Here is a 24215-nt window from a genome sequence, read left to right as displayed (position 1 = left end):
TTAATATCCGCTCCCACGCAACCGATTGCTCACCATTTCTCTATCTCTCTCTCTTTCCAATGGTTAGACGTCACCCCAGAAGCACGTGCGGCTGTCGCCCCGACCGTCGGCCTCGTATCCGTACCCGTCGCCGAACTACCAGCACCACTATCAGGCGCAGGCCGCCCAGCAGCAGCAGCAGCACCATCAGCAGCAGCTCGGCCACATCCAGCTGTCGCCGGGTGCGGGCAGTGGCAGCAACGGTACCGCCGCCTACCACCAGCTGCTGGCGGGTGCGGCCGGCGCCACCGGCGCCATCACGCTCGGCTCGTACAGCAGCAGCCCGGGCTCGAGCGGCGGCGGCAGCAGCGTGGGCAGTGCGGGCAGCGGCCAGCACCGTTCGCCCGTGTCGCCGAACCGGAGGACGCGCGGCGAGAACAAGAAGTGCCGCAAGGTGTACGGCATGGACCACAAGGATCAGTGGTGCACCCAGTGCAAGTGGAAGAAGGCGTGCAGTCGATTCGGCGACTGATCCAAGCCGTCCGCCGGCAACCGCAAAGCAGCAGCAGCGCCACCACCACCACCGCCACCACCAGCGGGCAGTAACGGCAGCGCCAAGTTGCACCCGTCGGCAGTCGTCGGGCCGAGTGGGGCATCGGCTGGCAACGCCAACGCTGCCCCGTCTACTTCGCCATCGTCCTCACAGTCGCTGTGGATATCGTCGTCGTCGTCGTCCTCGTCGTCGTCCTCGTCATCGTCGTCTTCTTCCGCGCCCTCATTGTCCTGTCCGTCGTCCGCGGTGGCGATGGTCAAGCAGGTGATCCAGCTGCAGTCCCAGCCGCCACTGACCGCAACCGCATCGTCGCTGCTCCTACACAACCAACACAGCCAGCCGGCTCAGCACCGGCTCAGCGTGCAGTACGCACAACCGCAGCATCCGCGTCCGCGCGCCCACGGCATGGTGGTCTGATGCGATCGGCCGCCACCGTTACAGCGTGCCAGGTACGACGTGTGTCATCGAGGCAGCCTCATCGGGGTGCAACCAATTTAGTACTTGCGAGCGAAACCATCGCAACAAATAAACACCCTTCCGGCACAACGTTGCAACCGTCCGCAACAGACATGGTGCCAGCAACAAACCACTTAACATTGGCGGGGCAGATAGAACGCAGCCAGCCAACTAACCAACCAACCAAACCAGCTCATCGACGATGGACAAAAGCAAAAACCGTAAGTAGAGAGTAGTAAGAAGTGAAACATCAGACAGAGAGAAATTTAAAAAAACACCCAATAGTTAAGACTACACTGCGAAACGATAAACGCAGTGAAAAGGAAAAAAACACACACACAATTACGAGAAGCAAAAGATCTTTAAAACAAAACACAAGAGAGCGATAGAGAGAGTTAAAAGAAGAGAAAAAAAAAACAAACAAAAGAAAACGAAAATACGAAAACCACAAGACATCAAAGGCTGATTTAGTTTTAACATGCGGATAAACAAAAAAAAAAACAAGATAAAAAGCAAACGAAAAAAAAAACAATCTACAAAGCCAACCGATTGGGTGACATCGAACTGGCCAGGGGTAACTGGTCGTACCGCACGGCATTAGCCACACTACCATGGCATGATGGAGGCGCCCCGGACTTTTGGACGGAAGCGTGTGACATTGCGCTAGCAAATGTTTTCAAGTCACTTGTCTTGACTTATTTAATTCACAAAGCAAGCACGATCGATCGCCTTCACTGTGCCAATCGTCACTCGTCCGCCCGGACAACCGGACTCGGCTCGCGATCCTGCCAGCGGCTGAACTGATACAATCTTCTGACAAATATACCGTCCGATAATCAAAACATCAAACAATGTAAACCTCACACACCCATATTCCCCCCAGATTAAAGCAACAAACACTCAAAATATCCGGAAGGAAGTGGGGAGTGTGAGGATCGCGATGGAAGGATCGCCGTTCGTGTGCTGGTGGTGAGCGTGAGAGTGACTGGGCGCCTCCATCGATCGTTACCGCCGCGGCACGACCGCCGTACCGAATGATCTCGAACCCGTTCGCTGTGCCGAAGAAATGTGAAATAAGGGTATTTAAACAAACACACACGTACGCAAAAAGAAGATTACAAAGATGTAACACAAAAGATCTGCAATTCGAGAAGGGGAAAGGGAAATGCAAAATGGAGGAGCAAAAAATGGAAAAATTAAAAAATAAAACCCACTGCCAATAAGTTTAATGAAGCGAGGGCGATAAATGCCGACACCGACTCAAATGCAAAAGGAAGGGTTAAAAAGAAAAGAAGCAAGGGCAAAAAAGAAGCAAAAGCTCGCCACTAACGCGTTGTCAGTTATGTGAAGAAGAAGAAGAAAAAACATGCAGGATGTAAGTAAGGAAGAAGTTATCACAAAACCAAGCGTACATCGCTGGAAGGTGAAGGCAGAAGGCAAAAGGCGAAAGCATATTGTTAGTAACAGCATCATAAGTAATCAACAGCAAACAACAAAACACAAGCAAAAACCTAAGCAAAACACAAGTAAAAACGTATAACAACGTAATTCGTAAACGTAAATTCTCTACTGCAAGCGATAAACAGCGCAAAAACAAAAAAAAACACATTAACAAAACAAACAAACGCAAATTCTGTCTATCTGTGTGTGAGTGTATGTAATTGTAACATAGGAGAATAAGTATCGAGGGGTATAATCGGTAAACGAAGATTATGAAGCAAGCATAAATAAGGCCACAAGCAGACACAAGTGCTCGAAACACACACACACACACTCACGCGTTGGTACCTACTGTGTATGTTTACCTACAATTAAAAGCGGGTTGTATGACGATACCGGCGGTTGGAGTTGGAGGTTATGCAGTATGTTAGAGGAGAATCCTGATGCGCCAGCACCGACTGCACCGGCCTAGAAAGCAGCCACCGTTTTCCCTCCCTCACCAGCTAATGCTCCTATTTACCAATTTTACCAACTACCAACTAAAATTACTAAACGAAAACACCCCTATCGCCGTTTACACGTACGCCAAGCATCGTGCGGGCAAAAAAGCGGGTTTCGATAAGCATATGGGAGCCGTGGTCACATCTGAACGCGTACGACCCTCCCCACGAAGAGTTACCCACGAGTCGATCGATCGTCACCGATGGCCAGCAGCGAGCCCTATAATGTGTGTTGTTATACTTTTCCTGCACGCCTCTCAGTCTCCCGCTTAGTGCAGCAGAGCAAATGTGATACCAAGCGGCGGGACAATCTTGACTGTTTTTGACACCGTTGTGAGTTTTCGAGCTTTTAAGACGCGATCGTGCGCCTTGGCACGATCGTTTACGGCAGCATCGTTACCGGGCTTTTTTTCTTCACAAGCGGTGAAAGCATACTTTGCCAATGCCTTTCTTCCCCTTTGGAAACCGATACGACAAGGTTAATTAAGCCTTGTGCTGTTGTGCATGGTTTAAGGGGGATTCCTGATTGTATGGAACCCTCTGGACACTGTCCACGGGCCCCATCCAAACCCTCGCCGCGATCGTGGCGGCAGAACAGCGAGCGCTAATGGTAATGATGACGGTGAACGATGATGGAAATGATACGCAATTTTGCAACTGATGATCTCTGTGAAACTGTTCATTTTTTTTTTTTAATTTAATTCTCTCTCCCCGCGCGTAGAGACTTGCATATTTATAAACATTTATTTTTTATTCGTACGATTGTTTGTTTGTTTTACAACGTGTTTTTGTAGCTCGTGTCGTTTTGCGTATCCTTGGCCTGATCTGCCCTAGTCTGGTCTGGTAATTATGGCCAAACAATATTAGTACAGGCAGGAGTGCTTTGTTTCTGTACTGTTTGGTACTGCTTCTTCTTCGAGCGCGAGCAACTTGGAACTTGGGCGGAGGAAGCATTCATTCTTCGAACCCTACCATACCGCACTGTGCAGCTGCAGCCGGGTGGCAAAGATATTAAATCAATCAAGAACGCCAAAACATACCGACATTTTTCATTGCCCGAGTATCTCCAGCTTCAAAAATCCCAAAAATTCAAACAATTGGTTGAAACACGTTAATATGTAAGCAACACATTGAATCAAACAAAAAATAAACAAACAAAAGCAATTGGAACGTGAGCAAGAACTGAACCGCTGAGGGTACATTTTGACAAAAAAAGAGGGGGGAGGGTTAGATTACATCGGTAGTGATGCTAAGCAAACTCTACACACACACACACATGTGTATGCGGAAGTGGAGTGGAGAACTCGTGAGGATTCTGGCACGAAATGCATTGGAAAAGCACTCGAACAGTTCAGATTGGTTCCGGGATGTTTGCAATGCCGAGGGAAAAGAGAGCACGTGTGCGGGCAATGGTCCATAACGCAGCCACAAGCGCACTGCAGTAACTACTACTACTACTACTACTACTACGACTACTACTACTATTACTACTACTTTTAATGACAATCGTGAGCAAACTGATAAGCAAATGCATTCGATCGCAAGCAAAAGGAATCTTTACGTAGTAAGTGTACGTGTATGTGTGTGTGTATGTGAATGTGTGTGTATGTGAATGTGTGTGTATGTGAATGTGTGTGTATGTGCGTGGCATTGCTTATATACATGCACAAATGATCATCATTATTCCCCATTTCCCACACTCCGCCCTGTTTTGCCAACAACAACCAACACAATTGCAAGAAGGATTGTTTGATTGCTTGGTGGGGGTGGCTTTTATGTGGTGGCTGTTTGTTTTTCACTTCCAATTTACCACCAATAAAAAACAAACTGGAATCGAACGGGTATGCGAACGAGAGAGAAAGAGACAGAGACATGAAAGAGCAAACAGTAAAGCAAAGCGTTGGAAATGTATTGACAAGACTAAAAACTTTTGCCTATTTATATGTACAAATCGAACAAAAACTGCGGATAAGGGAAGTAGTAACGGGAATGATCGAACACGTGTGTGCTGTGCTGTTTGCAGTGCATTAGCAACCCAAACAACGTTGAAACCAAGCATTGGTTCTCTTGGTGCAAGTGCAACATTTGGGCAAGAATAATGTGTTTCGTGTACCGTTCCTTGTGGGATAGGACCACAGAACATACATACATATATACATACATGCATACGCATACACACATACAAAACATACACCATTTGGGAGATAGTAGCGAACAGGATAGCGATGTGTTTGATAGCAGGAATCGATAAGAAAGCATGTGGCATAACCGAGTAGTGATGTGAGCATGTGTGTAAAACGTCTCTTTGTCCGTGTGTAGTAGTGAAGCCGTTTTTTAAGTGTAATTTTCCTCTCACAAAAAAACCCGTTTTATCGTGTTTGTTAGTAATGAAAGGGACAGGTGGTTGTAATCGTAAAAAAATGCAAGCAGGAACGAACAGAAGAGAATGTTAGCAGGAAACGCATTACCCATAATACCGTGTGGATAGCTTAAGCCGGTTTTGAAAGAGGACGATGCGCATAAGACATGCCATGGAGAAAAAGAAAGAGATATAATGAGAGATAGAGAGAAAGAGAGAGAGAGAGAGAGAGAGAAAGAGAAAGAGAGAAGACAAGCAAGTGCATATAACATGATACAGAAGTAAAACAATTAGCACCACCTCATCTAAAGCAAATGCACTCCGCCATTTTACCACTCCTGCAGAAGGCAAGTAAGAAGGAACAACAAACAGATAAGAAGAAGACGGTAACACAGAGCACACAACAGAACAGAGCAGAGAACCGAAGAGAGAACAACACAGTTGTACAAAACAAACAAACAATAGCACACGAATAAACCAGACAAACGGATGATTAGTGTACTGGACTGGGCGTTAGTAGACGACGAACGTGAGCGAGGACAGAGATGATGAACATAAAGCGAAATAAGAGTAGAGGTGGATCAGTGGAGGAGGAACAAAATATGGCGCATTATTATTGGGGTTACCGTATTTTATCTGTTTTAATATATGATTATTATTATTATTTTGTTGTTTTTAAGCGAACCAAGAAAAAACATACAAAAAACACAAACACACATACACACAAACGCAAAAAACACATACACACTCATACCCATGAAAAGTAAAAAGTAAGCATCAATGTGACAATGTGTTGTACAGTAGTAGTAGCAGCAACAGCAGCAGAGAAGTGCGATAAAACATATAAGTAAGGTATTGAAACGAATCCCTAAGATTAAAAGAAAAAGGAGCGAAAGAAAGAGGGAGGGAGAGTTACTAACAAGAGATAAAAAGAAGGAAAAAACGGTGAAGTAAAGTAAATAAGTTACAAGAAAAAAATAACAATCGAAAAGAACAAAAAAAGAGAAACGAAAAGAGAGAAAGAGAGAGAGAAAGCGAGGAAGAATTGATTCACACCCACCTTTATGCGATATAAGTTATTTCGTACGTTATAATCTGTTAAGCGTTAGTTTTAACACAACACAAACAAAACAAAACAAAACAAAATAACAAAAAAAACCATTAAATCAGCAAACACGTGATTGTTGGTTTTTGTTTCATACATCTATACATAAACATAACTTCTTTTCTTCTTTGTCTACCACCTAAGCATAATTTAATGTTGAGCAAAACGACACACGAAAGCATTACTAAACACACTAACTAAACTAAAATCACACACCAACAAACACACACCCGGAACACGGAAACGCTTCTCATCACCACCATTTGTACTTCGTAAGCTTTAAGCTTTAAGAGTTTACAACTATTTTACAACGTTCTATTTTTAAATACCGTATAATATCCTTTCCCTTTTAAGGGGATGGATAAGCACAGCAAATCGGCAAACTTCGGACACAAACACACACGCCGCAAACGCAGGCAAACTAGTGGTTAAATCGTTACAGACTCAGCTCTCACTACAAAGTGTCTTTCCTTCTGCTTGTGCACAAATGCACCAACAAAAGCAACAACAACAAGTTAATTCGTTCAGTAACCAATTGTTAAGAAGCACTGTTAGATTGTTCAAACAAACAGACAGACAAACAGACAGACAGCCAGACACACTAAAACACACACACACGCATGCATGCAATTCGGTGCATCCTTTGTGCATTATTATTATTAATGTTATTATTATTATTGTAAAATAGTGTCTCGCGACATGCTGTGTGTGATAAATGCGTGTTTGTTCTCTTTTCTTTTGTTTAATTTTGCTGTCTTCACTTTCTATTTTGTCTGTTATTAAACATAAAACCCGCTCCATCTCATAGTACCGATCCGTTTGTTTGAGAGAAGGATATATGAGATGGCTCAGAACGGAGTAAGGATGCCCCCCGGGGGAGATTTAGTGGGATAAGTGGAGGAAGGACAATGCAACAATGCAGAAAAAAAAACCAGCGAAATAAAATGAAAACAAAACGAAACCTAAATGCCAAGGCCAATTAAGTAAAGGGATGATAATGATGATGATGATGAATGATGATGATAGTATCTCTGTAAAGTTACGTTAGCCAGATAAGGGTAGGCACGGTCGCATAAATGCAGTACAAGTTACACAAGCTTCTTACACATCGCTTGCACAACGCGCTATCTGCACGCTCTGGTACATTTGTTCATTTGTTTCCTTTCGTTTTTCCTCTCTATATGGTTCTTTCTTTTCAGTTCTCTCTTCCTCTTCTTTCCGTCTTGCTTTCATTTTCACTTACAATTCCCATTTTTTTTAAATTAACGATATTGTTCTTCCCGCTTCTTTCGCTGCTCACACATTAAACCATTCATTACTAATTTAGCGAGCGACTCATAATGTTACAATTTGACGCCAAACGCATCGGCCGGCGCCAGCAAATGCCTCTCCCTTGGCGTTGGTCGTTGGTTGGTGCGGCACGCAAACGAAAAACCACTCTATTTATCTGCCATTTATACCTAAGATTACATTTATTTACGCGGAAATCGGACGTATCGGATAACGGTGTGTCCTCTGTAGCTCTGTAGGAAGAGAGAAGAAGAGGAAGAAGAAGCAGAAAAAGAAAACGAAATAACAACAAAAGCTAGAGTTCCAAAGCTTTTGTAGCTTTCATTTTCAGTCGGTTTTATCGAGTTAGTTTTTTTTTAAGTGATTATTATTATTATGATTGTACTTCCCACCATTCATTGTGCTTTATACTTTTAACCATTTCGTTTGCATGATTTGAAAACCATTTACTTCCTTCATCTCTTTCTTTTTTCTCCAACTCCAAGTTAAGTGCATTAAGTGAAACGAAAGTACCATGTTTTTTTACATTTTACAATAATACTTTTAGCTGTAACAAATATCAATAACAACAACAACAACAACAACAAAGCAGCGAAACAAACAATGGTAGCGAGTCTTTCGCGCTTCCGTTTGTTTTCTTCTGCTTTGTTTTTTGATCGTGATTTTTGCCACCGTTGAGTTTAGTGTTGCAGTTGCAGGTACTACTACTACCACTGCTACTAGTACTGGGCGGTTTTAAGTTAGTTCAATTTTTTACTTCAACCCCCTTCTTTTCGCCCGGCTGGTGATGGTTGAGATTAACATTTAACAATCAAACAACGTACACACAAACACACACAGATATATACATATATACATCCACAAAACTCACACTCATGCAAAGGCTTAGCTGTTAATGTAGTGAAATATATTAGGGTTTAGTATGTTTATTTCATATGTTTTTTTTTTCCCGCCCTCCGAAATTGATCTTTTCTTGCTGTCGTTGTAAACACACTTATTTATTTATTATCCCAACAACCATATTTTGCCACCTAAGACGCAGGGAAAAGGATAGAGGAAAACGTATAAAAAGGGGAAGCTAGAAAGATATAGAGAGATAGAGAGAAAGAAAACGAGAGAGAGAGAGAGAAAGAGGAAAGAAAGAGAGAAAGAAGTATATTTTTATTTTTAAGCAACAAAGAGAAATGAAACAGCAAGATGAAAGGTATATATATAGAAATACAAAATGGAAGCATAATCAACTTACCGGCACTTACCTTCAAAACACACACACAAACATGGGCAAACAATCACATACAAGAGCAAACATATTACAAAAAAAAAACAAAAACAAAATGCTGTAAAATATACACCTACAATATAAATGCTGTCGAATGCAACGTGAAAAACGTGGAAAAGTTACTGAGCGGGGGGGGGGGGGGGGGTTAAAAAGGGCACTGCAAAGTAATGGGTGCAAAAACGGACAAACTCGACCATTCGATGATTTGCGTTCTCGCTACTATATATATACATACGTCACAATACGCTCACGGTACGCGCGTTGCCAGTGTTTCCGTTGCTTTGGTTGCTTTGACTGTACGCGCACGGAAAAGCATGTACAGAGAACGCTAATCATGGGCAGCGCATCTACCTTGATCTACCTGATCGGATCGAGCGTTTCGCGCAAAACGTTCACGAGCGGGAGAAGAAAGGAACTATTACAAAGCTCATGCAAAAACACAGAAACCCGCCACAGACACGGAACGGTTGTGTATGCAAACACTATTTAAATCACTAGCCTCACCCCCAAAAAAAACACACACACAGAGACAAACAGTGCAGTCCTGCAGTCCAGTAGCGTTTAGTAGTAGTAGTAGATCGCGAATCGATGTCGATGGATGTAAAGTTGTAAATAGATAGAGCCAAACAGCCCCCCACTCACCACCCCGAACTCCCCATCTCAGCTCCCTGTTACAAAACTTAAATCGTCATCATCATCATCTTCATCACTATCATCATCATCTTCTTCACCACGCTACCACATTGGTGGAGGACGATGATGATGATGGTGTTGGCGGTGGTGGTGGCGGTGCATGAATTTTGCCTACCTCGTGATTCGGTCTCGACTTATCATTGCATTGTTTGTTTGTTTGTTTGTTTGTTACCTTGCCGCCTGTAACTTTTCCTTTTCCTCTTTTTTTCCATTTAGTAAAATTATTTTTCTTTAGCAGAATTTTTGTTTAAGTTTAAGAAGTAGCTTCATTTGCACACCGTTTAACTGCATCACTAAGGGATAGTTTTTGCTGCTGGCATGTTTTGTTTAGTTTCGTGTGTTTTTTTTTTTTTAAATAAAACCCCTACAAAATATGTAAGGCACAGGGCGGGACCCTATCAGCAAGAGCGAACCAGAAAGAGAGAAAGAGAGCATGATGGAGCTATGAACCGTGCGTTAAACCAAAACAAACTGCAAAAAAACATTACGAAATAGGCAACACAGCAAAAACTAAGTAAGCAAAGAAGAAGAAAAAGGAAAGTAAAGAAGAGAGGAAAAACACTCACACACAAACAGAAATAGTTTTAATTGTGCAAAAAGTAACCGAAAAAAGAAGAAACGTGCCGGAAAAGGGTGCATGCAAGCGTGGAGTGCGACGCAAACCATGTATTAAGGTTGATGAAACAAGAGCAGATAGTTGTTTCTCTGAATCATGCTTACCAGCAAAGCAAAACAAAACAAAGGCAAGCGAGATTGTTAAGAGCGGAAAGTGGTGAACCGAATGTTGAACACATTGACAAATGCAAACTGAATCAGTAGAGTAAATGTGTAATAGCAAAGCGTAAAGAGACAAAGAGAGAAGCAAACGCACGTAACGCATTCGCTGGAAGTTGCAAAGTAAATTGGAAGTGAAAAAGAAAAGAAGAAGAAGCAAGCCTTTTGTTGATAATGGTACACTTATTTTGGATTTGGAAAGCATGAAACGAGTAAAATTAAAATAAAAAACACACAAAAATATCCACAATCCCTTTTTGCAAAACTTACAAAACTCAATGAGAAAAGAGAAAAGGCAATACACAAAGCAGAGTGAAGAAAGAGAGAATGTTATTGAGAACAAGCGTGCAAGACCGGTAAAGATTTCAAAGTGAATGAGAAAAAGGAAAAGAAAATCATGCGTTCAAAGAAGCAACAACAAAAAAAACACACACACGTAACAAAACAACAATGAGCAAAGTGTGTAAACAGATGAATACGATGACATGACGATGACGATCATGTGAAGATGCTGCGAAAGGGACTGTTTCTCTCCCCCCGGGGAACGGGTCTATGTGTGTGTGTGTGTTCGACAAAATTTAGGCAAATTTTCTCTATTCGGCCAACGCAAATGATGCAAGCGAACACCAAAACGAAAACTGAAAACCGAACTGAAAACCGGGAGAAAACGTTCCCCCTTTCGGCGGGATCGTCGTTGTCGCTTTTAAGCTCTCACAAAAACGTATGGTGGTATTGTACAACACCAGCTTAGGGCGCACGCGCAAAAACGCACCCTTCTCACACACACTCACACTCACGCTTTAAACGAAGAGTAGTCATATTGATCATATCCCGCAGGATCATCGCACATCATTCCCAATTAAAACAAAAAAAACAAGGGCGAGCATAAAGTACGGCAAAGCCTACTGCGAAAGCAGGCGCATCGAATGGGGGAGGGGTTGCAGGTAGTGCAGCTATGCATACACGCATGTGTGACCGTATGTGGTTGTGTGTTGTTACTAAAAATCAAAGAAGAAGAAGAAAAAGAAAAGCTAAAAACACACACACACACACTGACTGGTTACAAAAAGCAAAAAATGAAACGAACAACAACTTGTTGATACTGTGTTTTCCACGCGTCTAAGCACTTCAGTTTTGAGTTGAGAGTTTGAGCTCCATTTGCAACCGTCATCGAACTTTAACGCTCGTTATCTAAGCTCGTTATTGTTATTGTTCAATGCACATTCGCCCAACTTTCCCCCCAACACAACTTGTTGTTCAAAAGTTCAAACACTAATGCAGCTGTGTGAAACCTGTGTTAAAATTAAAGGGACAACTGAAATGTGCGAGTTTGAAATGGTAAAAAAGAACACACTTTAAAACGTTAAAATACAATTTGCATACACACATACACGCACATACATGAAATGTTTGCGCATTTGTGTATTGTGTTTTTCTTTGTTGTGCTAGTTCCCGTTGTTTGTTTTATTCGCTTTTTGCTAGCAGCGTGTGTTTTTGTGTAATGTTTTTTTTAATGTTTTTTTGCAAAATGTTTGGTTTCAGTTACTTTTGATTTGTTAATTATTTTCTTTTTTTCGGTTAATTATTTATTAAAAATGCTACAAACGTTCGGCACCACTAGAGTTTGTTTGTTATTGTTTGTGAAAGTTAAAGAAAGGGTCGAACCAAAACGTGCAAAAAAATTAGAGAGTAACAAAAACAACAAAAAAACACATAACACACATTGAAACCAATGAAACATACACACACAATGCACATACCAAACACACCAAACATAACGTTATTCAAAAAAAAAGAAGAAGCAAACGTTCGTTTCACCTTTCCCAATCTTCCCTCTCTCTATCTCTGCCACTGCACTCGATGCTGCTTCGCTTGGGTACCATGAGTGAGGCGATTCCGATCATAAAAGCGGAGCAAAGCTTCAACAAGAAGCACCCCACTTACCACCCACAAACCAGACAAAAAGGGATATGATTGATCCAACGCGGGTGGTCGGAAATGAGCAGAAGAACGTAAACTGTGACCAATGATGGGAAACAGAAAAAAAGAAGAAAAAAAACTACAAATTATTACTAAACACACAGCCAACAACATGAAGGAATGCAATGTCGCATCCGCAGGGCGTAGTGTGGAAGTAAATCGTACAAGATCGGTACGAGGTGAGTGAGTGAGTGTGTGTGTATGTATGTGCGTGGAAAAATGAAGCATACACATTGGAGATAAGCGATACAAACGAGATGAGAAAATGAAACAAAAAATACACACAACAAATAAAATAACAAACAAAGCGACAAATACCGGAGCGAAACAATGATCATAATGGATGATGATGATGAAAGATGATGTTCAAATGCGATTTGAATGATTTTTTTTTTCTAGTGTTAAGTAAATACAATATTATACATATTACAAATATATACACGGTATTAGATAAAGATAAATCTGAACGATTGTTGTTGATTTTTTCGTTTTGGGGTGGGAACTTGGGTCCGTAATACATTATATCACAAATTGAAAAGAAATGCATCCTTTTTTAGGATGGAAAAAACTGGCTAAAATCAGAAAACAAGTTGAAACTAATAGGTTTTCGAGTTAAGTACAACTCATTTCCATTGGATTTTTTATTTTTTCAAACATTCACATTAAAAAACACGATCCCGCAGCACAGTGACGATGATCTTCGGAAAATGATGACGTTGATTACAATCACTATCTTCTCAAAGGTGATATTTCATTACGATGGTAAGACTGCAAAATAAAATGAGGTTAAATACTGCCGTTTTCTTTACAATTACAACATTGTATTTTCTTCTTTTTTTTTTTTGTTCGCATTGACGGGCGCTCATTCAAGCGATTTCACATTCTAGCGATACACCTCGATCGCGCACCTAAAGAAAAAGCTTTCCGAGAAATAAAACTAAATACAAACTAACGTCCCTCCCACCCGGCAGTGGACCCCATTTGCAGGTTGGACGCTTGTGCGTTCTACGCAAACGAAACGTGTGCGGGCGCGCGCTTCATCAAAATTTCGCTCCAACGTTGGTGATGTGTTTAGAACACTGCTCTGCTAAAATCGGACGTGTGCCGCACACACACACACACTACGTTGCGGCATGCGGTTGTAGTAGTAGTAGTAGTGGTAGTAGTTGTAAGCATTTTTTTCGGAGAGTAATGGCCGGCTCCGGGGTAGTCGTCAAAAGCGTCCCACGCGTGGTTCACGACGTAAACGGCGGCAAACCGAACTGTTCCGGGTGGAAGTCCTCGAGTGATTTCAGCACGACAGTCGCGTGCTTCCGCTGGTCCTCCTCGATGTGCGGATCGGGCACCATGACGGCCTGCATGCCGGCCGCAATCGCTGCCGTCACACCGTTCGGCGCATCCTCAAACACCAGGCACTGGTCGGGAGCAGGCCGGTCCGGGAAGCGGTCCGCCGCGACCAGGAAGATATCGGGCGCCGGCTTACCCTCCTTCACGTCGGGATCGGACGAACCCATCACCTTGTGCCCGAACAACTCGAACAGCTCGCGGTGGTTCTTTGTCTTCACCTCGACCGAATCCGCTCCCGAGCTGGTGGCCAGCGCGATCGGCACGTTGTGTTGGTGCAGATGGCGTACCAGCCGCTCTGCGCCTATTCCATCGCAGACAAAGGACGAGAAAAATGGGAAGCCTATTAGCAGCTGTGTGTAACCAATGGACTTTAAAACAGATGAACATGAGCATGAACGATCTACAAGCGAATAAGAAAGATTCATGCAAAGCTTCACTCGTTACGTCGTGGTCGTGGTGGTGGTAACAGAAGGGATATTGAAAGGAATTTTTACAGAAACTAACAAAGGAAAGATATGCAAGCAATCGGCAAAACAACTGTTAGTAGCACACAACACGCACGACAGCACCGGACCAACCACAACAACAACAACAACAACAACAACATCAACACCGGGTGGCGTTCGAATCTGACCTTGCATTAGCGGCGCCCGGCCGAGGTGTAGCAACTGATCGCGACGGAATCGCGCCAGAAACTCATCCACCGAGCAGGGCAGCTTCAGATCGTTCACCAGTATCGAGCAGGTGCGCTGTTCCGTTGTGCCCATCACCTTCATGCGCGTCGGCCACGGGTACGGCGAGTTGTACGATTTCAACAGATCGCGCAAGATGTTTTCGTAGATCTTCTCCGTATCTGCGTGCCAATGCGCGAGATGTGGCGGTTGTGTGCCGTAGCAGCGTACCATGCGGGACAGTACAATGAAGCGGGAATAGGGAAGGACCAGTAACGGGACGGGAATAATAGAGAGAGAGAGAAAGAAAAAGAGAGAAAGAAAAGAAAACGCAAAAAACATAGTTAGGACCATCCTTTGGGGACGCGCACATTACCTGGCATTAGCTGACACTGTTCCATCACGCGATTGATCCGCTCGGTCGATATCTCCACGTACTCGGCCGGTGTCAGCGGTAGCTCGAGGGCGGCGACGATCGCTTCGGCCGCTTCGTCCCGCTGCAGCCCCATGATCGTTTGCTTGATCTCCCACGTGTACGTTTTGCCGTACGGTTCCGCGATCGATTGCGTTACCTGCGTGTAAAGATTTTCCGTGTCTGTCGGTTGTACCCCGTCGTGATGCCGGCAGAAAACGGACACGCGCACAGAGTACGTGTGTGTGCAGAAATTGTTTACATTACAATGGGTTATAGGTTTTTGTGTTTTGCATGTTTTTTTTCTTCTTTTTTTGTCTCTTTGTAGACCAAGGCAGCAGACAAAGGCGCAATCATAATAGCGCGCTTCGTTCGTGCCTGCTTCTCTCACACGCGAACCAAGGGAAACCGTTGAAAACTTGCATGCATGAAATGTTTCAGCATTCGTTTGGGCTGAAGGAAATATTTCATTCCCACTAGCTTCACCATGTGGTTGGGTACTTTGCTTGCAAATTCAATTTTAAAGGGTTTAATTTAATTTTTAAAACAGCAAAAAAACAGTCTAAGTTGAGCTTGATATTGTACACGAAAATAGCAGGAAGTGGTTGTTGTTGTTTAGTAATAACAACACTTCAAACCATGGGTTTGGGACGGTGTAGCACAGTAATAGCAAAGCAACGGTCGGAATTGACCATTGCGAAGTTTAGCCATCAAAAGATAAAACAAATAAAACATGAATCTAAATAATTCGACCTTAATTTGCCGCCTTTGAGGTGCAATTGGATTGCATTCAAGTATTTCATTCAAATACAACCACACTCACGGACGATCTGACCATCTGTGTGACGTCGTGTCTAACTCAAGTGGTTCCCTACTATCGGTCCTCCTCGAGCTCTTATCGCATATTGCCGGTCGTAATGAAGGTAACAGCATACGTAAGAAAAAGAAGCGCGTAGTACGGGGTAAATCGGGAGCGTATTTAAATGATGAAATAAGAGCTAAAACAGCCCGTACACCGTTGCATGATGATGCGCCCAAGGTGTTGCGAGACCGACCAACCCAGGACCTCCTTTCGGGGGTAATTATGGGAGGTAATTATCGCCTGTCTGGCTAATTAAGTACCGTCAACGAGTACACAGCCGTTCGCGCTAGCAATCAAGAAAATTGGATAGATCGCTCGTATCGCTTCCCAAGGATAAGCGACCTCCGCTTAACGGGGCTGTTGGTTCGATATTCAATCAATTTGTACTGCAGGTCAGGTCAGGAATCGCGTGAAAAACGCGAGACGAAAACATTGTTTCCAGTGCCGTAAGGTATTATTCAATGGTTGAAAACTTTCTAACGGCAATACAGGAAGAGCACAACACAACACACACTTCCTCCAGGGGGAAAAAACAACAACAACACACCATGCACCGGTTTCTTCTTTTTTTGCCTGTTTTGCACACATGCCAACTAGACTGCAAATCCATCGACTAAATAAACTTGACACTGAACCCCCCGGTGCTCCTGCATATACTGCAGGACGAACGCAGCTGCTGCTGCAATACAACACAGCACACAACATGCACGCAGCGCCGAGCACAAGGCCGAGCAATCCGAGCAGGCCGGGACGAAACGGAGCGACCGAAACGAACACCGGCACCACACCCTCAGTCCCCCGCCGGGTCCAGGCACACTTACCAAGCAACAGCCCGTCCATGTCGAAGATACAGTGAGTCACCTTGCGGAACGACGACATTTTGCTTCCGGCCGTACCGAGCACCGAACCACTACTACTACCGAATAACCGGCTCATCGTGGCAGCGGTCGTGCTTTATACCGCGCGTGTGTTTTCTGTCCGCTGCTGTCCGCTCTCAGCGTGTTCCGTTCCGTGCCTTCCCACGGTTCGAACGGTTGCACTGCTCCGGCCACCGGTATGGATTCGTCCTCCGCGAAACAGATGTTTTTGCCGTTGTTCTAAACAACGCTCGCCGGGGGCAGGGGTTGGGGTAAAAAGAGAGAGAGAGAGCCTGTGCAATACACAAAAGCAACCAGCGAGCGAGCGTTAGTACATTGGCGAGTGGTACGGTGCGTAACCGGAAGAAACCACGCTGATTCTCTCTTTCTCTCCCTCATAACCAGGTTCGCGGGAGCGAGAAAGAGAGAGAGTGAGAAAACGAGAGATGTTTCGCTCGGTTCCAGCCGTTTGTTGTGTTTGCAGTTTTCTACTCACTCTCGCGATCACTATCTAGGATGCGCTGATTTACGCTACGTTTCACTGTATCCTTCGGAGGGAAAATTGCACTTCCTGTTGCGTCTGCTGCTGCTGCTGTACGAGAGAGGTAATGAAAACATAAAAATAAATAAAATGAATATCTTGCCACTTGCAAAAATCGGACGGAGAAGCAGGGGGAGGGGAGGGGGGATTTATCATACGACCACCGCTCCTTGTTTCACCGATCCGCGCCAGACAAGCACAACAAAGCACCTCCCAGACCGACCAATGTATCATTTTCCGAAAGAAACCATCCCTGCTTTTCAAACTACTGCTTCAGATTGAGGTCATGGTCACGGGGACGGGCGGACGGGAAGATCGGTTTTGATTGATTTTTGTTAATTTCCCATCAAACAAACATAAAGAAACCCTACAGCAGGTAGTCTGTTTTGCGCCGAGACGGATTCTACAACATCCCGCAAGCAATTAATGCACGTTCACCAGGTTGTTCCTCCTTCTTCCCCTAAGGGGCTAGGTGAGCATCTATAACACCGGCACAGATTGTGCCTGTTGAATGGGACCCGCCGTTTCCGGGCGAAAGATAACACACATAAAGGACCCGCTCAAAAATCATCATCCACTAAAAACCAAATCAAAAAGCAGCAACCTCCCTCCCCCAGCAATTTGAGGTGTGTTTGTTTTTTCTTCTTCTCGGTTCTTATGTAACTGTACGGGGTGTTGTGCGTGGCCGCAAGGGAATACTGCCCCGATGATTGCTTTGTTTCCCTATTACCCTACTCGCTTGCAGCTGGGTCTTTATCATTCGCCAAGAGCGTGCGAGAAACACACACACACACCGTCCGTCCGTCCGTACCTCGTAAGGCAATAGAACTCGTTGTTTACCTGTGCCGTCCGGATGGAATGGTCACACTGCACGCTCGTCGTATCAAGGGCGTCGTACTACACGCACTACACCAACACTGCACAAGCAAATTGCGGCAAGAAAAGGTGTCCTCGTATCAGGCGAACGAAACAACCTCCCGAAGCATAACAATGTGCAGAACACGGTGGTGAACGCCCGAAACAATCGCAACAATGCCGCGCGGCCAACTGCAGTGTTTTGTTTTGAGCGTGTCAAAAACCACGTTGGCTACTTTGACGTTTGCAGAACTTTTTTTTTTCAAATCGACAGTTGACTGAATGAGCGTTTGGTTGGACAATAATTTTATCCTGTGATATTGCACAATAGTTTCGCACTTCGGTTGTATACATTTTGTAGCAAGTTTATTACAAAGCAATAATTAGTTGGTAACATAGAAACACTATCACTATTTGAATCAGCAGAAGATTGCAGTGGCAAAAAACTAACGAAACTTGCGTATGTCTTTGAGGAGTCGGAGATGAATTTTAACGAATTGGAACTCACCTCAAAGTGGTATATTACCAATTAAAAATACCAGTGTGTTGAAAATACCAGTACATGATGAACGTTTGAATGAGTTTAAATAAGTAGAGTGAAAGGAATCATCAATTATTCACTGTACAACTCGATGGCAAAACGAATTATCTCACTTGGCAACTAACATTTTCCTCACTTTCGAAACTGTCGATTCACATTCGCATTCCTTAACTAGCTAAAACAATAATCAGAATATAACAGCTCTCTCTATCTCTCTCGTGCTCTCGCTACCATTCGCTTGCGCAATTATTATCACAACCTTGCAAACGTTCAAAACCGTTCAAAAAACACCCATCTTTGTAGCATTGCACCGTAAAACAGCATTTGTACGGAATTTCTTCGTTCTGTTCTTCGTTCTGCCGCTCATTTTCCCGCTTTCTTTTGTACGTTTTCGTCCTGCACCCCTTGAAAACCGTGATGCCGGATCGACTGAAGCGTTCGTGGGCCGAGCAAACGAACCATATAATACAGCAGATCGTTTGTTCCCGAGTTCCACAACGTCCGCTAAAAGGTTCGCTGCTGCTCTCCCCCCGGAGCTGAGGGTGAACGCGGCACACCCTGACTGTTTTGTTTCCCGGCGTACCGGTTAATGTTTCCCCCCCGTTTTTCCACAATGATTGCGGAGGCTTTCGCAGGAGCTGTGGCTGAAGGCAGCAGCATTTCCTCTGTGTATCTTTGGTTTTTGTCCCACCCCATGGCTAGCTAGCGCTGGTCGCCTATTTCGGTGGCCCTTCCGGCACATCACCCTCAACCGTGGTGGATGGGCTGTTGCCCGGCCGCGCACCGTTCACCTGTTTGCGCAACTGTTCCCCCTCCGGGACCCACTTTTTCTTCGCCCGCTCAAACGCCTCGATAATGCACGAGCGGAACAGCTTCTGGTGCAGCACGTACGCGCTGACGTGGCCCGCATCGAGGTATCGAATTTCGGCGCCGGGCCAAATGTCCTCCAGGCTGGTGCAGCCATCGCGCGGAATGTACGCATCGTCCTTCGCGCAGACGGCAATGATGAGCGAGGTGTCGTACGGTACGGAGAAGTTCTTCAGGTGCGTACATTCGTCCATCATGCCGCGCATGAACTGTAGCGCTTCCCGTTCCCACCACCGCTGCTTGGTCGTGTCGATCGGGATGCGTTTCTCTTCCGCCGCGGCACCGTCCGCCGTCGAGGACGAGCCCCAGCTGATGTATTCCATGATTTTCGTACCCACGGACTTGGAGGCGGCAGGAGCAATGGCGGGCACCGCCGTCGGTGTAACGGCTTTCCCTTCCGCCTTCACCTCCAGTAGCACCGTCTTGGAGCCGCTCGGGGAGGTAGCAGCACCACCACCTTCCGCCTGCAGCTCCTCGTTGTGGCGCTTGAGCGCCAGGTGGATCTTCACATTCAGCTCGTCGATCTCTTCCTGCGTCAGCTCGCAGCGCACGTTCGAGAGCAGCTTGTTGAGCAGCGGCTCGGACAGGCTGAGCGCGTTCGACCGGTTGATGTGGATGAGATTTTTCTTCTGCTCGTGCTCGGGCGTAGTTTCGCGGATCACGGTCAGGTTGACGTCCGTGGACGGATCGCCGCACACGAGATCGCTCGTTTCGTCAATGTCCTGCCGCAGCTCCTCTACCGACTGGTTGAAGTTCTGTATGAAATGCTTGCCGGCCACAAATGCGTCATCCACCACGGTCACCATCTTGGAGAGCCGCTCGCGGAAGTTACCGTCGGCGAAGTACTGCGTCTCCAGCACGTCCCAGCTGATGGAATGGCTCATGACGCCCTCGGTAAACACGGACGAGGCCGTCGACCAGGACAGGCACGGTACGAGCACGAGCGGTTTCGGCCAGTTCGTGGCCGCCAGCGAAGCCATATGGCCGCCCATCGACAGCCCGGTAATGCCGAGCGGGCCGTACCCGTTGCGTTCGCACCAGTTCAGCAGGACGAGCGATTCCAGCACCAGGCAACCGCCCATGACGAAAATGTCCGACACATTTTGCAGGCTGGATGCACTGTTGGATGGAGGAAAAGGAGGTAAAGGAAACGTTAATGAAAAGTGCTTTTTTCTAGTGAAACACATTCACCGGCCCCCGGTCTTACCGTTGCTCTTTCGGTTTGCGCAAACCGTAGAAAGGATTTTCTAAGATAATTGCACCCAAATTCGCTTCCTTCAGCAGCGGTTTGGCAATCAGATTCCGTCGCTTCCAGTAGTACTGCAAAGGGTAGAGGCAACTGCGTAAGTATGCTGCGGCCTACACCACCCTACACTCCCCCAACCCACCAAAAGCAACTTACATGATCCCCGGTGCCGGCCAGATGGATGCAAATTGGCTTGTACCGCTCATCGTTCCACTTCAGCGGCAGCAGTATCTGGAAGTGAGCGTTCTGTGCCACGTCCGGCACCAGCCCGGGCATGTAGATTTCCAGCGGCGATATGAACTTGCCCTCCAGTATTTTGCAGTCCGAGTGGATCTCTTCCTTCGTAATCTCCACCGGGTAGTCACGTGGCACCAGCTGCGAGCAGGCGGCCCGGTTCGAGATGATCTTTCGGAAGGCAAACAACCTAAAGTGGGGGGGGGGAAGACGGAGATGGTCAGGCCATTGATCTGATGTAACGATGGGGCGGTAGGAAGTGATTGAACGATTATTTTTAAAAGCCATTTCACCCCCGTATGCCATTCGTCAGCGCTTTGACGGTTGACGTCCTAAGGGACTTTCCCCCTTTAGGCCACCCACCACCCTTTCGGGGGCTAGTTAAAAATAATGCACTTAGCAAAATGTTTCATGTGTTGTTGTGTGCCAGTGATATCACAGCAGCTTCCGTATGATCACATCGGGTTTTCAGTCCACAGTACACGGTGGATGGAAGTCAACAACAACAACAGCCAAAAATGGCAATTCTACAACACGACATTAACATTTGGTGGTTGTGGAAGGTCATGGGAAGCGATCGGCTGCGTATTTAACGCGTGACGGGTTTTGTGTACGTGCGTCCGAGCAGGCGTTGCTTTGCACGCTAGAGAACTACGACGCACCAGTGTGTGCTAGATGAGTTTTCATGGCGACCATTTCTTCAACCCAGTTTTAATTTAATGGGTATTGTTTTTAATATTTAAAACTAACGGCAAGTTCTTCATTCGGAAGAATCTAATAATTAGCAAAAAGCGACGCGTGATCCGGTGACAGGGTCGCCAGTCATCACCACCCACCCACCTTCATCATCATCACGCAGTAACCGGCATTTTATTATCAGCAGTATTACGTTGGCGCAGCTGATAAGCCAGAATAGACCGTTTTAGCTACATTTTGCTTTCATTTTTTTGCTTGCTTGCTTGCTTGCCAAAACCCATTTCCAACAGGCCATGTAAAATGTAAACAATCTCTCGCCTACAGCAACTGGCAGCACTGCTCTCGCTATACATGTATTGGTGGTACGGTAACGCAACACGTTCGTCACCGTGTGTACCGCTGTTGCTGATGTATTGGTAGCGAGTGAAATTTCTTGTTTTTGTTTTGATATCGGTGTGCGAGATCGTACGATGTTTATCCTTCTTCTTCTTCCTTCCTGTGCATCTCCAGCCCGCGACATGCGTCGGACGTGCGTAGCAGGAAATTGCGTCTTTGCGAAGCGCAAACATCACCCCCCACGCAAAGGGACACACCTCCCCACGCTATCGTGGTCGTGTGTCAGCGACCAACTCGAACGAAAGTAAAGCAACGCACACACACACAAGGTGTACTTTTTCGCACGCACGTAAGCACGCTTCCCGTTGTTGCTGGGGATGTTGACGACAATCAATCCAGAAGCTTCTGTACGCGCGGAGTACAACACACCACCACGCCAACGCAACCGCCAGCGCCTTCTGTGTCTCCTCGCAAAGCACAATTAATACACCGCGGGTCATTTCGGAGGGAGTTGTGTTTGTGTTTTTTACCACTAAAAATAGCACACACATATCGGTGGGCCACCACCACATCAGGCCCGAAAAAAAGAGGAAGAAAAAAACATGGACGCAAATGCGTCGCCTGATTGGGGAGTACGTGTGATAGTGGTTGCCAACTATTGGGTGGCGTTTTTTTTTTTTTTGAGGTGGTCAAACGCGCTAACACCTATATCATCACCAAGAGCCGGATAGCGAAACAAAATTATGTAATTTGACGCGGCAGGGAGCACTATTTTCGGCCGGGACGTTCATTCAACTTCGCCACGACCCATACCTTTCGAGATTTTCCGGCTTGCCCCATCCTTTGCAGAAGAACTTGGTCAGCAGCAGCGAGCGATAGAGCCCGTCCAGGCGCGATGGAGGCATGTTGGGTGTCGTGATATGATGTCAAACAACAAAGAGGAACCGCACAGCAACACAAACGGCACAACCGTCGCTGAGCGAAGAGATTCGTCTGGAAGGAATGGCACACTTTTGTTTTTATCGGTTTTGTCACACACCACTTTTGCAACAGCAGGCCACTCTTCTTTGTTTCACTTTTCCACTTTTCCACTGACTGTCTGCTCAAGCGCTATTGTTGTTGTTTTCACTTTTCTTCTCCTAGCTTCTATGTGTTGCAAAAACAATTAAAACACGACTCAAAGATTGCAAGAAATCACACCACAGCCTTTCATTCACTGGTTTGCAACTACTGGCCTTGCCTGGCGTTGGGTTTATAGGTAGCGCAATCGTCTGTTGGAGCGTTCGACTCGTCACGACCGAGCGACCGACCGTGCACACACCACCGGTGCTTTGTGCTTTATTCGAGCAATTGACCCTCCATCACGTAGGCAGCGAGCACTTAAATAATTTCGAATAAACAATCGCACACACATGCAGACGCGCGCGCGCTCTCTCGTTTATACCCGTTCGTTTGTAGTGTGTGTGTGTTGCAGTCGGTGCTGTTACGACTGTTCGTATATGTGTGTGTTGATACGGGAAGGGCTGTCAAAGTGGGCTGTTGACGCTTGTTTTGAAACCCACATTTGGCCGGAATATTAGAAAACAAAATGCAAATGCCAATCCGGTACAACATGTTTTTCTATTACATTGTTGATGGAGATGCTTTGTCATAGTAAATACTTGTTTTTCTTCAAATTTTCTTTCTTTGGAAACAACAGAATGATTAGCTCGAAGCTTCACCATTGCTTCGAAACTAATCTCTTGTTATCTTTAGTTTAAACTTGTCTTGGAGAAAATTGCAAATAGTCACCTACTGATAGTATTAATCCTGTAGGATTGTAACCTACATGGTCGGCTTTTATCACTTGCTTCCGAAGCTCTTTGTCCTTGAAAAACAACAATACCTTCCCCACTGGCATTGAGACATTGGACTATTTAGATAATAAATAGCACAATTGAAATCACGCCATCCGAATTCAAAAAAATGTATCCCCCGAACGATCGTTTTAGCGCGAAACTAACACACAGACACCGGTTTCTATTGTGCTTGGCGCGGAATGCGGTGTGGCGCGCTAATGTGCAAAAAAAAATATGCAAAAAAGCGCGACCACAGCTTCACCCACACAAACACCGATGGCTATACTAAATTAGTCACTGCGCGCATATACACACAAACATCCGAAACCGACTAAACTACACACGGACGAGCCTCCAAATCGCTTAACGGCTGTGTGTGAGTTGTACCTACACGCAGTAAGTTAGACAGTAAAAAAGAGTGTGAGAGATCATTCTAACAGGTACTACACTGCGTCGTACTACACTAATACCACCTTCATCGTCCCCACGACTACCCCATACCTC

General features: G+C 45.4%; 3 protein-coding genes across 4 annotated transcripts in view; 1 reads left to right on the top strand and 2 right to left on the bottom strand.

Annotated features, from left to right (window-relative positions):
- Window positions 1-8960, top strand: part of LOC11175922 (zinc finger protein 395) — a 93560-nt gene extending 84600 nt beyond the window's left edge. Inside the window, exon 7 of the mRNA XM_061643490.1 lies at window positions 68-8960. Within this exon, the coding sequence (XP_061499474.1) occupies window positions 68-511 (444 nt within the window). The 3' untranslated portion in view covers window positions 512-8960. The remainder of the gene's footprint in view (window positions 1-67) is intronic.
- Window positions 8961-13207: 4247 nt separating this feature from the next.
- Window positions 13208-17798, bottom strand: LOC1275049 (probable pseudouridine-5'-phosphatase). Of its 2 annotated transcripts, none has more exons than XM_061643492.1 (4): window positions 17054-17798; window positions 16522-16850; window positions 14803-15021; window positions 13208-14056 (listed from the first exon to the last, which is right to left on the bottom strand). In XM_061643492.1, exons 2-4 carry the CDS (start codon window positions 16634-16636, stop codon window positions 13644-13646), a joined length of 747 nt encoding a protein of 248 aa, XP_061499476.1. In that variant the 5' UTR covers window positions 16637-16850; window positions 17054-17798; the 3' UTR covers window positions 13208-13643. The 2 variants fall into 2 exon arrangements, with proteins under 2 accessions (XP_061499476.1, XP_061499477.1); XM_061643493.1 differs by lacking the exon at window positions 14803-15021 and adding an exon at window positions 14390-14608.
- A 498-nt stretch (window positions 17799-18296) lies between these two features.
- Window positions 18297-24128, bottom strand: LOC1275048 (protein ABHD18). The gene is made up of 4 exons (XM_061643491.1): window positions 22687-24128; window positions 20764-21031; window positions 20569-20681; window positions 18297-20480 (listed from the first exon to the last, which is right to left on the bottom strand). Exons 1-4 carry the CDS (start codon window positions 22776-22778, stop codon window positions 19211-19213), a joined length of 1743 nt encoding a protein of 580 aa, XP_061499475.1. The 5' UTR covers window positions 22779-24128; the 3' UTR covers window positions 18297-19210.
- Between the last annotated feature and the right edge of the window lie 87 nt (window positions 24129-24215).

Source organism: Anopheles gambiae, chromosome 2 (genome assembly GCF_943734735.2).
Source record: "Anopheles gambiae chromosome 2, idAnoGambNW_F1_1, whole genome shotgun sequence".
Classification (NCBI taxonomy): domain Eukaryota; kingdom Metazoa; phylum Arthropoda; class Insecta; order Diptera; family Culicidae; genus Anopheles; species Anopheles gambiae.
This window is presented reverse-complemented; position numbering and strand designations above follow the sequence as displayed.